General features: G+C 50.9%; 1 protein-coding gene across 2 annotated transcripts in view; it reads left to right on the top strand.

Moving 5' to 3' along the window:
• The window catches only part of CCN4 (cellular communication network factor 4), a 32438-nt gene extending 18076 nt beyond the window's left edge, over positions 1 to 14362 (top strand). The window contains exons 2-5 of one of the 2 annotated variants that reach the window (XM_070382754.1): positions 1242 to 1521; positions 8619 to 8879; positions 10315 to 10508; positions 11559 to 14362. In XM_070382754.1, the coding sequence (XP_070238855.1) occupies positions 1242 to 1521; positions 8619 to 8879; positions 10315 to 10508; positions 11559 to 11858 (1035 nt within the window). In that variant the 3' untranslated portion in view covers positions 11859 to 14362. The remainder of the gene's footprint in view (positions 1 to 1241; positions 1522 to 8618; positions 8880 to 10314; positions 10509 to 11558) is intronic. The other variant, XM_070382755.1, reaches the window with a different exon arrangement.
• The last annotated feature ends 2396 nt before the right edge of the window (positions 14363 to 16758 follow it).

Genomic DNA, 16758 nt, shown 5'->3' with positions numbered 1-16758 from the left:
GTGGAGTGGGTGTCCACCACACTGAGCACAAAATCAGACCCCTCTCTACAGGGCTGGCACTGGACACAGGATCAGTCCTCTCCCCACGGGGGCACAGCGGGCCAGCAGCAGGAACCACGAGGCTGGACACCCGCTGCCACCGCCGCCCCCTGCAGCCCCTTCCCGGTGCTCAGAGGGGAAAGGAATTAATAATGATAATAATAGGATGACAGGTCGGCTGGCCGAATCCTGGCTGTACATATGCATGTCGTCTGTATGTGGAAGCTGTAAATAAGATACAAATGAACTTATTAACAAAACAAATAGACCCACAGGCATAGAAAACAAATTCACCGTTACCAAAGGGAAAGAGGGAGGGATAAATTAGGAGTTTGGGATTAACACATACAGACTATGTATAAAGGGCTTTCCTGCAGGTTCAGCAGTGAAGACTCTGCCTGCCAATGGAGAAGACAAAGGTTCGATCTTGGGTCAGGAAGATCCCCTGGAGAAGGAAAAAGACAACCCACTCCAGTATTCTTGCCTGGGAAATCCTGTGGACAGAGGAGCCTGGCGGGCTACAGTCCAAGTGGTGGCAAAGAGTCAGACATGACTTAGCCTCTGATCAACCAACCAACCAACCAACCTCCTAATGTGAATCACTGTGTGTAACTGTGTACACAGTACACACATTTGTATAATGAATATGGTTAATATATGTAACTGAATATACGTGAAACTAATCCAACAGTGTAAATCAACTATACTTCAATTTAAAAAAAATATATGAGTCAGCTCTTAAGGACCCTTAGCACAGAGAGGGTGGATCCTTAGGACATAAAGAAAAGGGCAATGGGGTGGAGAGAGAGTCGGGTTTTGGGGCTGCACCCACAGCGTGACTCATCAGAAGGCATTTTCTCAAAGCCGCAGCTCTCTCATCTGCAAAGGAGGCCGACTCACTGACCTCCCAGGTAGCGGGATGATCAGAGGGGAAGGAGACACCCATGGGCTCAGAGAGCTGACACGGAGCCTGACCCAGCACGCCCAAGCAGGGGAATTCGGGCAGCTGGCTTCACGTGTGCTAATGCCAGCTCCTCCATGCTAGTGAGGAGACAGGAGGTGTCTGGCCACCCAAAGCACGGCAGAGAAATGGAATGTGACGTAAACCTTTGGAACCCCGTGAAGATGGGGAGGCGACCGCCAGCCTTTGGCCTGGGACCCCTCTTCCGGGCAGCCTCCTTTACATCTTCTCTCCCCCGCAGGCCCTCCCTCCAGCTCCCACAGCCATGGGCCCCACCCCGGCCCCGCTGGAGGACACCTCCTCACGCCCCCAGTTCTGCAAGTGGCCGTGCGAGTGCCCAGCGGCCCCGCCACGCTGCCCGCTGGGCGTCAGCCTCATCACGGATGGCTGCGAGTGCTGCAAGATGTGTGCCCAGCAGCTGGGGGACAACTGCACAGAGGCTGCGGTCTGCGACCCCCACCGCGGCCTCTACTGCGACTACAGCGGGGACCACCCGAGGTACGCAGTAGGCGTGTGTGCACGTAAGTGAGACCCCGCCCACCATCGGCCAGCCCCGCCCACCATCGGCCAGCCCCAGCCCCCAGCTCTGGCCCGCAGCACCCCCGCCATCCATAGCCCTTCCTCTGGCCAGGCTTGGTTCTGCAGGAGGTACCCAAACCCACTCCCCCCGACCCCAGTCCATGATGATGGGCCAGAGGCTGAGCAGGGAGGGACGCAGCATTCCTCTTGCATCTGGACCTTGTCTTCTCTGGCCTCCATCCATGGACGAGTCCAGGGAAGAAGGATCCACCAGGAGAGACCTAAGCCTGGTTCTGTTCTCCTCGTGGTAGAACTCTTTGCAGGCCTCCCGTGACCTCCCAGAGGCACCAGGACCCTGCGGGGTTCCAGATATTTTAGTAACATTGTCAATGAACATAATCTGGTATTAAAACATTCAGTAACCTTGAAAGAACAAAAAGCAGCAGCCTGAAACCATCTCTTCCTACCACCCACCCACGTTCCTTTAGTTCACTACAGTCACTTTTAACTTTTTGGCCCTTTCTTCTGGTAATTGCAACTATTCAATGCATCTCTTCCGTTATATCTTGATCAGCTTAAAATACCAACTGTGCACAATCTATAACTGTGCATGATCCTATATGATAGCTGATGACTTAGCTCCTTAATACTGCCTGACACCGCCTCCCGCAGCTTCCAATATCATTGTCACATTTTTTATTATAAACCACTATTTGACCACTATGTACAATATTAGGACGATGTAAATGGTTTTTGCTGAAGCATGAGGTAGTAAACTTGATTGGATTTCCTTTATTATGAAGTTTTTTGTTTTTCCTGGAGTTTCTACTTGCTCTTGGTCTTTATAATAGCCCCATGCTGGGGGAGAGGCTATTGCTTTTTGTTATTTGTTTGCTCCTCAAAGGGTAATATCATTTCCTTTGTTGTTCCCAGAGACCCCCTTTCTGAGGCTTTCTGGTCTCCTGCTTCTATCTGGGCTGGCCTTGAGTCATATGATCTTGAATCATATGAGCGTTTATTCAATATACATGATCAGTATGATGAAAAGAGGTAAACTGGCATCAGGAAGTGATGTGAACGTCGCTCAATCATGTCCAGCTCTTTGAGACCCCATGGACTATACACTCCACGGAATTCTCCATACCAGAATACTGGAGTGGGTAGCCATTCCCTTCTCCAGGGGATCTTCCCAACCCAGGGATTGGACCCGGTCTCCTGCATTCAGGCAGATTCTTTACTGTCTGAGCCACCAGGGAAGCCCAAATAGGCATCATGGCAGCAGCTTAACTTCTGAAAATTTACACAAAGCCTCATAAACTCAAGAACTCCTTCCCTTAAGGCTGAATCAAGCTTTCCTCATGCCCATGACTCTGCGTGTTCACACACAGCAGACTGTCTTATCTTCAGCTACTGCTGCTGCTGCTGCTGCTAAGTTGCTTCAGTTGTGTCGGACTCTGTGCGACCCCATGGACTGCAGCCCACTAGGCTTCTCCGTCCATGGGATTCTCCAGGCAAGAACACTGGAGTGGGTTGCCATTTCCTTCTCCAATGGATGAAAGTGAAAAGTGAAAGTGAAGCCGCTCAGTTGTGTCCGACTTTTAGCGATCCCGTGGACTGAAGCCTACCAGGCTCCTCCATCCATGGGATTTTCCAGACAAGAGTACTGGAGTGGGGTGCCATTGCCTTCTCCGTATCTTCAGCTAACTCATTATATTTCCTGAAGTGTCATTGATGAGGATTATACATATAATTTCAAGTCAAGATACTTATGGATTTATGGTTAATCTATGAGCTCCTTCTGCTCTTTTGACATTAATTCCTGCTTCAACCTTCATATCAAGTCATCTTGCGTTCCAAGTAACCATCACTGATTCTCCCATCTTTCCATGTTGCCCCCTTTTACAGAGACTTATTAGCCCCACAAACTAGCGTGTTCAAAGAGAGCTTGCAGATTCCATCTGCATAGAATCATCTGACATGTTGGTTAAAAATGTTTTTCTGAGCCCCACCCCACTCACTCCAGTTCTTTGGCAGTGGGGGTGGGAATCGACAACCTTCAACAAGCTCCCTGGGTGACGCTCATACTCGGCTCTGAGACTGACGGCCACAGTGTACAGTCGCTCACATACTCTCTCCCTGTACCCAGGTGAGGAGACCAGGCTGAGCCCTCTTGCACCAGAGTCCCCTCCACTTCTACGGGACTGTTTCCTTTCTTTCCGTCTTTACAGCTGTCCTTCAAGGCAACTCATTGTGACTATATGAGTCTCTAAAGTTGCACTGACACCTCACCACATGCCAGGCACCACAATTTTATAGACATTCTCTCATGGACCCATAGACTCTGCAGACCCACAAGTGCCTCTCCTGCCTGTCTCTACCACCCAGGACCAGGAAAATCACCTCGCTCTACTCCACTCCCCTACCTCCTTATATGTCACCTCTTCACTCAACATAGCCTCTCGGTTCCCCTCATCATGAGTCTCCGTGTAGCTTCTTTCCTTGCATTTGGAAAGCAGACGGTGGATTTCAGGATACTGTAATAAATATGGCACGGGCCAAGGGTTCTCCAGTCACAGAGGTCTACAGACCTTGGAATAAATAAGGTTCAACAAGGGGACAGACTTTTTCAGAGGTGTCAAATGTCCACATCCATTGTGAAATTCCAAAAACAGAGCTATCATAGGAAGACTTTTTAAACTTGTTTGCACAGTGAATACTTTTTTCCAGGCAGATTTTTACCCAATCACCCACCTGCACACCATATACACACAGACACACACACATACGATTCCCCCATGTTCTATGGAACATCTTCTCAGAAATACTGCCATAGTGTCTAAATTCATGGAACCCTAATGCAGTAAAGAAAATAGTCCAGGGTCTGAGAGCTATAGAGAAGGAGATATTTGGGGGCCAGAGGGGAAAAAGAAAGAAGAGGTTATTTACATAGAAAAATCTGTTAGCAGATGGCCAACAACCAATGGACATTCCCCAGGACAGGCTAAATCTGTCCTTAGCGATGTGCTTGTAATTAGGCCAGGACAAGGCAGTAAAAACCAAATTGCAAGAGTGCCGTAAACGACTCAAAGAGGGCATGGTGGGGACTACGGCAGACTAATGCACGTAACCTTTAGCCACTGAGGTCAGGCAGAAAAGGGAGCCTGATCTGGTCTAGCCTACTCACCTTTCAAGAGAATCCAGAAAACAAAATCCAGGTTCATGTATGATTTGTAATTCTGGCAACGCATTCAAAACATTTTTAAAACACACTCCATGAGCCAAGCTAAATACATCTGTGGGCAGAGAGTGACCTCCGAATTAAACTGTTTGGCTATTTTGGTTGTGCAAATATGAGTCTGCATTCAGTGCAACTGGGTCAGGATTGAGGGCAGTGTGGTTTGCTGGAACGATCATGACATGTACAGGCAGACAGGCTTGGGGTTTTGAATCCTGGCTCTGCCACTTGCTGGCTACGTGATCATGGGCACGTCACTTAAGGAGCTTGATCGAATCAACTCTGTATGATGGCTGAGGCTAAACAAAGAATTTCACAGGAGCCTAAAATGTGATCAGTTGCTCTTGAATATTGCTTCAAATTTCCTTTGTAAACGTCCCCTTAGCTTTGTCTAGGGTTATCCTCAGAGTTTGGGGGGGCAGGGCTCGTTTCAAGCTCTGACTCCCTCCTCTGATGAGTAAAGGAACAGAAAATCCACACATGGTGTTTGAAGCTAGACAACCTAAGTTCAAACCTCAGCAACATAATCAACCAACACAATGGGTTTAGGGAAACTGCTTAACCTTTTTAAATGTCAGTTTCCTCATCAAGGAAAATGCAATGAATAATGCCTACCTCTTTGGGTGGTTTGGATGTCAAGTACTTGATGCATGGGAGAAGCCCAATACAGAGTAGGGCTAACCCCACCTGATTTCCATCCCTCTACCCACTGATTCATTCACCCATAATGAACACAGGTTAGTGACGGTACATCAATGGGGTTACAACAAGGCATGGCCCACTGTCCTTGCTCCCAGGAAGCTGACCAGGGGTGGAGCGAGAAGAGTAAAGGTCTGGGTGGCACAGCAAGGCGACTTGAATTCCCAGAAGTCCCTCAATAAGAGGAAAGCCCACCAGGTCATGCCTGAATGGACCCGAAAGTCTGAATGGTGAAGGAGGCTCAGCCAGCTTCCCCACCTGATCAGAAGCTGGTCCTTCAATCAGCTGTAAAGAAACCGAATAGGAAGGGGTGCCAGAGTCCGCTGGTAGGGCCATCGCTGCCATCCACCATCCATCTTTGCCCCCACCTCCCAAACCTCCCAGGAGACTGTGAACAACTTCCGGAGGCAAATGGTCCCAATCTTGGCTGCAAACTGGATTCACCTGCGGAGCTACCAAGGCCAAAAAATAAAAAAGTAAAAATACCGAAGCCCAGGTCCACCCCCAGGTACTGGGGTGTGGTGTGGGCATCATGATTTTAAAGAGCCCCCCTGGGTAGTGCCATTGTGCTGCTGGCAATGAGAACCACTGTGCAAAGGCTCCCAGCACCCAGCAGTGCCCTTGCCACCCAAAGTTCCCACACCCAGGGGCAGAGACTGCCTTCAGCACTCCATCTCCCATCCACCAACACACACGAGTGCACTCTGTCCCTGGAGTGAGAGGGCGAGGCCAGGCTGACTCAGAACAAAAGACGAGTGATTCACTAGGTGATTCACTCACTGTTTTGCTTTCCTATTTCCCCTCCTTTACTGGTATCCGATGGAAGGAAATGGACAGTGGAGTCAGAGCTTGGGGGGGTGCAGCCTCATCAGACACCAGCTGGGGGGCCTTGAGCAGACGAATCACTGTTCCCCTCACCCACCCAGCTCCCCCTCTGCCAAAGAAAGAAAACAAAGCTCTTCTAGGACAGTCACCGTGAGACTGCGTGAGGTTACTTATCAGATGGTGCCTGGCTCCAGATGGGACGGGCAGTGTTAGCGCCCTTCCTGCCCGTCCCTCCTCCCCCAGATCAATCACCTCCCAGGAAAGCCAGCAGTCACCCCAGCATCCCCACAGGCTGTGATCCTGTCCCCTCCGCTCCGCTGAGCCGAGCGCTGTCTCTTCAGGTGTGTGACTCAACCTCACTGAGACGCAGGTGTGCAGCAGGTGAAATTGCAGGTGATGACATGGTCCCTTTTCCTTCTGGGATGAAGTCAGCAATGCAAGGAAGCCTAACACAAAGCGGGTCGGGTGACCAAGAACCTTCCCTCCTGTGAGATACACCATGATGATGGTGGTGATGGTTCAGCTTCAGGTGAATCCAGGAGATACACTGGAACTACTGGCAGACCAGCCCTCCTGGGGTGAGCACCCTGGCTGCCCTGGCATCTCTGTCTGCACTTCTAGACACCGTCCTCAGAATGGGACTGACATGGAAGGCTGGGATGCTGGTCAGAGCCCAGTATCCCCACATCTTTCTTGGAGCTCCAAGCTTGCAGAACTGGCTCCACTCTGAAGTCAACCAGGCATCTCGAGTCTAGGGAAGAGCTTGAGGCCACCCACCCCAACCTTGCTCTTCTGAGGACAGAGCATCCCCCTCCTTCCAGGGCTTGGGACATAGAACTAGGAGTCCTTCCTGATTCTCCTCTCATCCTCACATCCCACCTGTCAGCGAGTCCCTCCAAATAGACCCAGAAGCGGGCCCTTCTCCTCCTGGCTGCCCATCTCTGGTCCAAGCACCACCGCCTCCTATCTGGACTCCCCAGCATGACCTTCTGACTCTTTCCAAACCCCGTCGGTCTGTCCTCAACTCAGCACCATCAAGGTTTTTGTGAAGCATAATTCATATCACTGATTCATCATTACTCACTGAGCACATACTGTGTATCAACCGGAGTTCCAGGCTCTAAGAGCTTTGCGTTTTCCTCTGAGCCTCCGGGGAAGCCCTCTCTCTCCTGCCTCCGGCCCTTGTCCCTCCCTTCCCTCCCCTTTCCCACCCCAGGCCTTCCCGGCTGCCTAGAAGGCTTCTCTCCCAACACCTGGGCAGCTCAGCTCCCTGCCTCCTTTCTATCTTTGCTGAAACATTATCACCTCTCTGAGGCCCTGGCTACCCACCTTGTTTAAATCTGCAACCTTGCCCCTCCCTCTCCCAACTCCCTGCTTTCATGTCCCCATCAACGCTCTGCTGCTGCTGCTGCTGCTAAGTCGCTTCAGTCGTGTCCGACTCTGTGCGACCCCATAGACAGCAGCCCACCAGGCTCGCCCGTCCCTGGGATTCTCCAGGCAAGAACACTGGAGTGGGTTGCCATTTCCTTCTCTAATGCATGAAAGTGAAAAGTGAAAGTGAAGTCGCTCAGTGTGGACTCTTTGCGACCCCATGGACTGTAGCCGACCAGGCTCCTTTGTCCATGGGATTTTCCAGGCAGGAATACTGGAGTGGGTTGCCATTAATGCGGGAGACCTGGGTTCAGTTCCTGGATTGGGATGATTCCCTGGAGGAGGGCATGGCAATCCACTCCAGTATTCTTGCCTGGAGAATCCCCATGGACAGAGGAGCCTGGCGGGCTGCAGTCTATAGGGTCCCAAAGAGTCGGATCCGACTGAGTGACTAAGCACACAAGCACAAGTTCATTGAGGGCGAGGCTTTTGTCTCCTTCCTTCACTACTAAATCCCCACCACCTACCACACTCCACAAACAGGCATTGAATGAACCCAGTCTCTTCCAAAGTGTTGTGACGGGTTTCCCATCGCCTCGGCCTCCTCTCACAAACTGTGACCCTCGAGGTGGATAACTGTCAGGACCAGGCTTTGTGCCACTTGCTGGGACAGGACACCGGGCTATCTGCCTGGGGTCCCAGTCCTGGCCAGGCTGTAGCCTCCCACCCTCTGTCCAGCCCTCCAGACAGCACCGGGTGTTTCTGCGCAGGTTAAATGGGCTGCCACACCCTCCGCTCAGGTCCCACCAAACTGGCCAGAGCAGCGGGCCAGGCCCTTCTCCACGATGGGGACCCCGGGGGGTGGGGTGCGGGGTGGGGTGCGGGGGCGCGTGATGCAGCGGCAGGGGGCTGCCCTGCGGGTCCGCCCAGCCCCTCGGCCGGCCTGACCCTCTGCGCCTGTGTCCGCAGAGGTGGTTGGCGTGGGCTGCGTGTTGGACGGCGTGCGCTACAACAACGGCCAGTCCTTCCAGCCCAACTGCAAGTACAACTGCACGTGCGTGGGCGGCGCGGTGGGCTGCACGCCGCTGTGCCTCCGCGCGCGGCCCCCGCGCCTCTGGTGCCGCCGGCCCCAGCGGGTGAGCTTGCCCGGGCGCTGCTGCGAGCAGTGGGTGTGCGAAGACGACGCCAGGAGGCCCCGCAAGACGGCGCCGCGCCACACGGGCACCTCCGGTGGGTGCGGGCACGGGCGCGGGGCGCGGGGAGGGCCGCTCCAGCCCGCGGAGGAGGGGATGGCGAGCTCAGTCGGTCCCCAGCGGGCCTCCTAGAACAGAGCCACCGGGTCGGGCCGGGGGCGGCGGCGGCCTGCCCACCGCGTCAGTGTGTGTGGCCCAGTGACCGCCGCCTGACCGAGCACAAGCAGAGCGCCTGCCGAGTGGGTGACCTAGAAACCAAAGCCTTTTATCCTCCTCGGCAAATCCTTCCCCACCGCCGCCTCCCTCCCATCCCGCCTCCTCTCTTCAGTCCGTCCGTCCTCAAAGGCCTCTGCTGTCTCCTGTCTCCCAGCATCCTCTTCTCTCACTCATTCATCCCTGCATTCGTAAATCCATCTCCCCGGCGCACCTGCTGTCTCTCCGTGCAGGCTCCCCTCTCTGGCTTCTGGGCTTGTGTGTTATCAGGAAGGACCGGCTTCCTGATAAAAATACACAAGTCCTTTTCTTGTGTATCTTGCTCCATCCCTCTGTGAGATGGCTCCTTGGTCTCCCTGGCTCTTCACCTGTCTCCACCTCTCAGCTCACTCCCTTTCTCAGCTCACTCCATTTCTTAGACACTTAGGAGCACTCGCCGTGTTCTGCTTGCCAGGATACATCCATTGAAAGAACCAGCCAAGGGTTGGGGTTCAGTTCCCACTTCCCGAGGGCTTACTAAGGACGGGGACAGCTTTTGAGCCCTGTCACGTGCCTGAACCTGTATTTTCTATCCATAACCAGGGACAGGAGGCAGGGAGGTGCTGTTGTCAACCCCACTTACAGGTGGGGAGCCTGGGACTTGGAGGTGGGAGCCAGTTTATTGGAAGCTATCCAGATGCTAAGGGGCGGCGCTAAGAGCTGAACTCAGACAATTTGCCCCTGAAGCCTGCGTGTCCCCTTAGCCACGATGCCCTGAGCATCACGCAGATGAAGTTCTAGTACTGGGGCAGGCACTTCCCTTGACCTTCCCCAGATAATGTCATCTCTGCAGGGGCAGGACCGGTGTCTTTTACCCTTTTATTCCCAGCACCTTGCAGATGCCTGATGCGTACTTGGTCAATATCTGGACCCTTTTATTGCCATACCAGCCCCGCAGGGCAGATGTTATTGTTCCAGAGAAGAGCCTGAGGCCCAGAGTAAGTTGTCTAGAATCACACAGCCTGTAGGTGGTCGAGCAGGGATTGGACTCAGGTCACCTCTCTCTAAAGATGGTCCTCACTCTGGAGAAGTATGAGGAACTCATGACAAGTTCTCTTCTCACTGGGGACCCGTGCTAGTTAGAAGCCAACTTGACCTCCAAGCAGAGGGACTGCCCACTCGCCGAGGTTCAGGGACCCCAGCCCTTAGGGTTGTGACGGCAGGGATTGGGGGGCTGATGGAGACTGGGAAATCACCAGGTACCTGGTCCCCATCCGCAGGGAACACGGATGAGATAGAGCCGTGGCACAAGAACTGCATTGCGTACACCAGCCCCTGGAGCCCCTGTTCCACCAGCTGCGGCCTGGGGGTCTCCACCCGAATCTCCAATGTCAACACCCACTGCTGGCCTGAGCAGGAGAGCCGCCTCTGCAACCTGCGGCCGTGTGACGTGGACCTCCAGCCACACATCAAGGTGGGTCCGCCTCCCAGGGAGGGGCAGGCGTCTAGGGTCAGGAAGATCCCCTGGAGAAGGGATAGGTTACCCACTCCAGTATTCTGGCCTGGAGAATCCCATGGACTGTATAGCCCATGAGGTCGAAAAGAGTTGGACATGACTGAGTGACTTTCACTGCAGATAGCTATCAGACTGTATAAGCTTCAGGCCCAAACATTGCCTGGATCTGTTCTACCCTCATTTCAGGCAGGGTGCTGGTACATAGTTGACCAGAACAGCCATTCATTCAACGAGTTTAGTACATGCCTACTGGGGCTTCCCTGGTGGCTCAGTGGTAAAGAACCCACCCGCCAATGCAGGAGACATGGGTTCGATCCCTTGGTCGGAAAGATCTCCTGGAGAAGGAAATGGAGACCCACTGCAGTATTCTTGCTTGAGAAATTGCATGGGCAGAGGAGTCCGGCGGGCTACAGTCCATGGGGGTCTCAAAAGAATCAGAATCAACTTAGCAACTAAACAAGAGCCATGTACCAGGCAGAAAACTAGACTGTAGGGATGCAGAAAGAGCCTCGCCCTTGAGTGGCCCATATCCCCACAGAGCTCCCTTTAAATAATGCCAGTCCAATTGAATAAGTTGCATGAAAAGTATGTGTGAGAGTCTATGGGAGGCGGAGGAGGAGGAGTTTAGGGTTAAATGAGTCCAGTCTTGAAGGCCATGATGGCTCTACCCCTAACCAGCAGGGGGCGCTCGGCAGGCTGAAGGAGCCCACAAAGTCATCCTGTGTTGGAGAAACTGACCTGGGCATTGGCAAGGCAGAGGCAGGAAAGAAGGGAAATTGCAGGTTGAGAGAGCTGCCCCGTGGCAAGGCAGTCCCTTTGTGCCCTCGGTTTCCTCTTGCATAATACAGCTGGGTCTGTTTGTCTTTGGGGTGATCCTTCCTAGTTTGAAGATGCTGCAGATCCGAAAGTAAGATGGGGTGCATGGCGAGTGAAAAGGGAAGAATTGAGGGCTTGGAGCTGAAACTGTTGATCCTCTGAGCATCTCAACTGAAACCTCCTTTCCCGCAGGAAGGGAAGAAGTGTCTGGCCGTGTACCAGCCAGAAGCGCCCGTGAACTTCACGCTGGCCGGCTGCACCAGTGCACGCACCTACCGGCCCAAGTACTGCGGGGTGTGCACCGACAGCCGGTGCTGTATCCCCTACAAGTCCAAGACCATCAGCATCTCCTTCCAGTGTCCCGATGGGCCCGGCTTCTCCCGCCAGGCCCTGTGGATTAACGCTTGCTTCTGCAATCTGAGCTGTCGGAATCCCAACGATATTTTTGCCGACTTGGACTCCTACCCTGACTTCTCAGAGATTGCCAATTAAGCAGCCACAGAACCTGGGCTCGAGGCTGACCCAGTGCTTGTAAAGCAGCCAGCCTTCTGAGGCCCCAACTGAGCCTTCTTTTGTCCACTTCCCACTCGTTTCCAATGACCCAGATCCAGGCCCAGGCCCATGACCCCTTGTCCTGTCTCTGCCCATCAAAAGCACCCATCATGGCACACTCAGGCCCAGACAGTGGGTCTTCTCCTTGGCAGTGGCCCACATACACTCCAAAGAAAGTGCCCGGCTCTGGACAATACCCGAGCCCAATCCGGCCTGTCTGAGTCACTGGAAGTCCTGCTGGATCCAAGTCCCAAGGAACAGAATCAGCTAGATCTTCGGTATCACTAATTCCTTCTTTAGATACCAAACCACCAGACTCTCTGGGCCCATTCAGAAGGATAGAGGGGATTTAGGACAGTGGACTGGTCCATTCTTCGGGCCCTGCCAAGAAGGACCCTAATTAGCAGTTTTGACCACTGCATACCAAAGCTCTCTCTCATTCTAAAGACCTGTGCCTACCACGGTCACCGAATATTTGCTAAATGAGGTGAATGGTTGTTTGGTTTCGGTTTTTGGATGGACAGTTGTGTCCATGAATCCAGGCATTGTTGCAGTTAAGTTTCTGTTCACCCATTTCAGTTAAGTTTCTCTTCACCCCTGCACTTTGAAGGGTGTACATTGGGTTCATCCCAGTGAGAAATGCAAGCTGATAAACTTCCTCTTGTTCCTGGGAGAAGTCCCTGGTCACCAAGGTTAGAGCATGGTCAGTTTATTTTCAGAAGGAGCGATTGAGCCCTGCACTGAATCTGCTGCTCCCGGACAGGACAGGGCACTGGGCAGTCAGCCAGCCTCCTCCTCACACCTGACCATCTGCATGCTGGGGGCTTGTAGGACTTGGTGGGTCCCCTCGGATGACATCTCTGACTCCTCAGAGTGGTGTCCTGTGATAGCCTTCTGCTCTGAGGGAACCTTGGGTCCAGGTTGAGTGTGAGTCAAAACAAGAAGTGGATTCACAAACCAAGAAGTGGGTCCAGTCTGTGTCACCCTGGGGTGGCAAGAGTCCCTGGGCCCAGGGCATGTGTCTTTCTGCCTCAGGGACCCATTTCGCAGACTGTGGGTCTACTGATCCATAAAGCTCAGTTCTGGTACAAAGACAGAAGTTTACCAGTTGTTTCAAAACAGAAGTATATTTAACAGGGATGAAAAGCCAAAAGGGTTTGATGCTAAAAGGAAGAGAAAGTTGTTATTAATGGAAATGAGGCTATTATTTATTTAATTAGTAAAGTATAAATATTTACTGCTACATTTCTTTTATTTAGTACCTTCTACATGTCAGACATTGTTCTCAGCGCTTTATGTGCACCGTTACACTAGCTCATGGAAACTGGGAGGTCGTGTTGAGAAGTGCCCGTGATTATTTCTGTTCTTACAAATGTGAAATGGAAGCTCAGTGAGGTAAGGGAGCTTGACCGAAGTCACCCAGCGGGTCAGTGGGGTAGTCAGGATGCAAATCCAAGCTGGATTGACTCTGTAACCCGTATTTTCCCTCAACTTTTAGAGCTTCCAAGGGCATCAGAGCAGGAAAACACGTCAGGATAAGCGACTTCTCCCTGTCATTTTTGGTTCTTATTACTGTCTCTCCAGCTTCTTTCCCAAGAGAAGAGTGTATCTTACTTTCAGATTATTTAGATGTCTGAGCATCAGACAAAATCTAGGATAAACCGAAATCCACGACTCCCCTCTAGATCATTCCCTCCTTCAAATCAGAACCAGCTCTCACTGTGTATTTGAAGATGATTTCGTTACCTGATGCTGCAGACTGAAGGACGGTGCCTTTTTCATGAGGGAATTCTGAATAGTGAGCAGAGGGATTCCTAGACAGGGGAAAGGGATTGAAAATGTGTCCTCTTTACTGTGACCTCCTGAATGCCTGGTGCAAGGCATACAGTGGTGCTCAATGTGTATTTGATGAATAAAAGAAATTGTGTACGTGTCCCTACATGTGTTCAGAAGATCTCTTTCTTCCAAAGGTACATGACAATCTAATTTTTATCAGCCAAATCTGAAATGCCATAGAAAAAGAGACATTTAATATCAAAAGAAAGGCACGTGTTCATTGAAAGAAAAAAAAGCCCGAGAGTTCTTTTGTGAAGAGAATTTTGTTGTTCGGGTGTTCATTCGTGTCTGACTCTTTTTCAGCCCCCATGGACTGTAGCCCACCAGGCTCCTCTGTCCATGGGATTTTCCATGCAAGAATACTGGAGTGGATTGCCATTTCCTTCTCCAGGGGATCTTCCCAACCCAGGGATCGAACCCACGGTTCCTGCATTGGCAGGCAGATTCTTTACCACTGAACCACCAGGGAAGAGAATTTACTCCACGAATAATCTTTCCTGTAAGTCCACATGGATCATGTTGGATTTTTGTAGAGTGAAATCACCTGCCACCCACAGCTTCCAAGGGCAGGTGAGGGCTCACCCCTTTTGAAATTTAGCAGACACCCAAGAACTAGATTCTTACTGAATTTGCTTCCCAATTCAGGAACGTGAACTTGGCTTCCAAGATCATAGAAGGCCTGGATGAGGGACTTGGGGCTTTCATCCCCGGGATGGGTGGGATGGGGTGGCCAGAATGCCCTGGTTTGAGAAATGAATCTGTCCTGTGCAGGCCCCAAAGAGGAAGTCTCAGTTTCGTGTTTTGAAGTCATGGGCAAGGAGACAGAGCCATGGTGCAACCTGTTCCAATAAAAGTTACCAGATGAAAAAAACATTTCTTTATTGAATGCTTAATTGGTGCCAAGCCCTCTGCTAACTTTTGAATTATCTAACTAATCATGGCAGCAATTTTGAGCAAGCATCTCTTTCTCATTTTATAAATGGAAAGTCTGGGACTCAAAGAGTCTGGGGAATCAGCCCTCAAAAGTTGAAACCCAGATCTCTGCTTATTCCGCTCTGCCTTGCTCTGGGAGATGGTGAAGGACAGGGAAGCCTGGCGTGCTGCAGTCCATGGGGTCAGAGATGCAAAGAGTCAGACAAGACTGAGCGACTGGACAGCAACAACAACTTGATTTTGGGGAGGCCTCCAGGCAGAGCCTGAATGAGGCCTGTTGGAGTGTCCACTTCTCCAGACCCTTGTAACCCCATGTCCTGGGATCAAGGAAAGGTAAACAAAAGAATAGTCAAACTTTGGTGGAGAAATTCACATAAGTGCTTAGAGTGAATATCTCTTGCATGCAAAGATGAGTGAGAAAAAGGAGACCTGAATTTACCATGTCACTAATGCATGCTAACCCTTAGCATAAGCATTTGGTAAGCACTTCCCAGGCTTTAGGCTAGGTGCTTTACTGCATACCTAATTTAATCCTCAGAGCAAGCCTATGAGCTGTGGCAGTATCATCATTTCCCATTTTAGAGATAGAGCTGAGGCCCTTAGATAGTATTTGCTCAGTGTCTTCACAGCTAATGACCTGCCGACCAAGGTTAGTCTCACTCCTGGGCCATCTCTCCTGATGCTAAGCCCAATTAGCCTGCCCCCACCCACCCCTGCAAACCAAAAGGCACAAGACAACGGCTTACTGACAACAGCTGCAACATTAACTTTGAAAATGATTCAGAGAGTGATCAAAGAAAGTAGATTCAAACGATATGATTATCTAGGCTCTCATTAACATTTAAATACTGTGTATCCCTACAAATTGCGGGGAAGTAATGCAATCTGTGACTATTACATTAAATTAGGTCACTGATTTTTAAAGACTTATCTTGACCCAAAGTAACTGAAGTAATAACTCTGCCCAGCTGGGAGTCCTGAATGGTCAGAATGGCCTGCTGTGTATTTCTGCATTGTATACATATGTGTGTGTGTGTGCGTGTATGTATATCTGTTTTCAAACTATGACTTAATATTTAAGTATTTCGACTGCCATTTTCAGGCTTTCCTGGTGGCTCAGACATTAAAGAATCTGCCTGCAATGCAGAAAACCCTGTTTTGATCCCTGGGTCAGGAAGATCTCCCGAAGAAGGGAATGGCAACCTACTCCAGTATTCTTGTCTGGAGAATCCCACGGACAGAGGAGCCTGGTGGGCTACAATCCATGGGGTCACAAAGAATCAGACACAACTGAATGACTAAACACACACACACACACACACACACACTGCCATTTTTGTAAGTGACTGAAAAATACATATGAAGAAATGTCTTAGAATTTCCCCATAGAGGGAAAACAGCACTTGGGCAATCTGTCATGTTTTTCAGCATTCCTCATTTTTCTCATGATTTGTGTCGCACGGAACATGTTTATCCAATATGAAGAGGAAGAGTTTTCATTGCTCAAATTCCCTGTTTGTAGCTTTTTGCCTTGAAGCAATAAATCATCACCAAAGTGACTTAGTGGACTGGGTGAGTTTTCCTGTATTTTCAGTTATTATGAGGCAATGATGGAACATTGAACACTCCCAGTAAATGTGCAGATGGTGGACATTAGGGTCCCAGATATTTTATACATGACAATAAAAATGGCTTAAAGTTTGAAAATGCACTGAGAAATGGGAATTCTGGTATACAGAAAAGACCAGGGGGGCAAATGTGTTGAGACTGGAAAACATCTCATGTAAATATAAAATGAACATTTGGCATTCATTCACTTACTCATTTATTCAATGTCTTTTTATATTCCCAAGTACCCTGTGGGTGGGCTTCCCCGTGACTCAGTGGTAAACAGTCTGCCTACAATGCAGGACCTGTAGGAAACTACAGGAAACTCGGATTTGGAATATCCTGGGTCTGGAATATCCCCTGGAGAAGGGAATGGCAACCCACTTTAGTATTCTTGCCTGAAGAATCCCACGGACAGAGGAGCTACAGTCCATGGGGTGCCAAAGAGTCGGACACGACTGAA

This window comes from Bos mutus, chromosome 14, assembly GCF_027580195.1.
Source record: "Bos mutus isolate GX-2022 chromosome 14, NWIPB_WYAK_1.1, whole genome shotgun sequence".
Classification (NCBI taxonomy): Eukaryota; Metazoa; Chordata; class Mammalia; order Artiodactyla; family Bovidae; genus Bos; species Bos mutus.
This window is presented reverse-complemented; position numbering and strand designations above follow the sequence as displayed.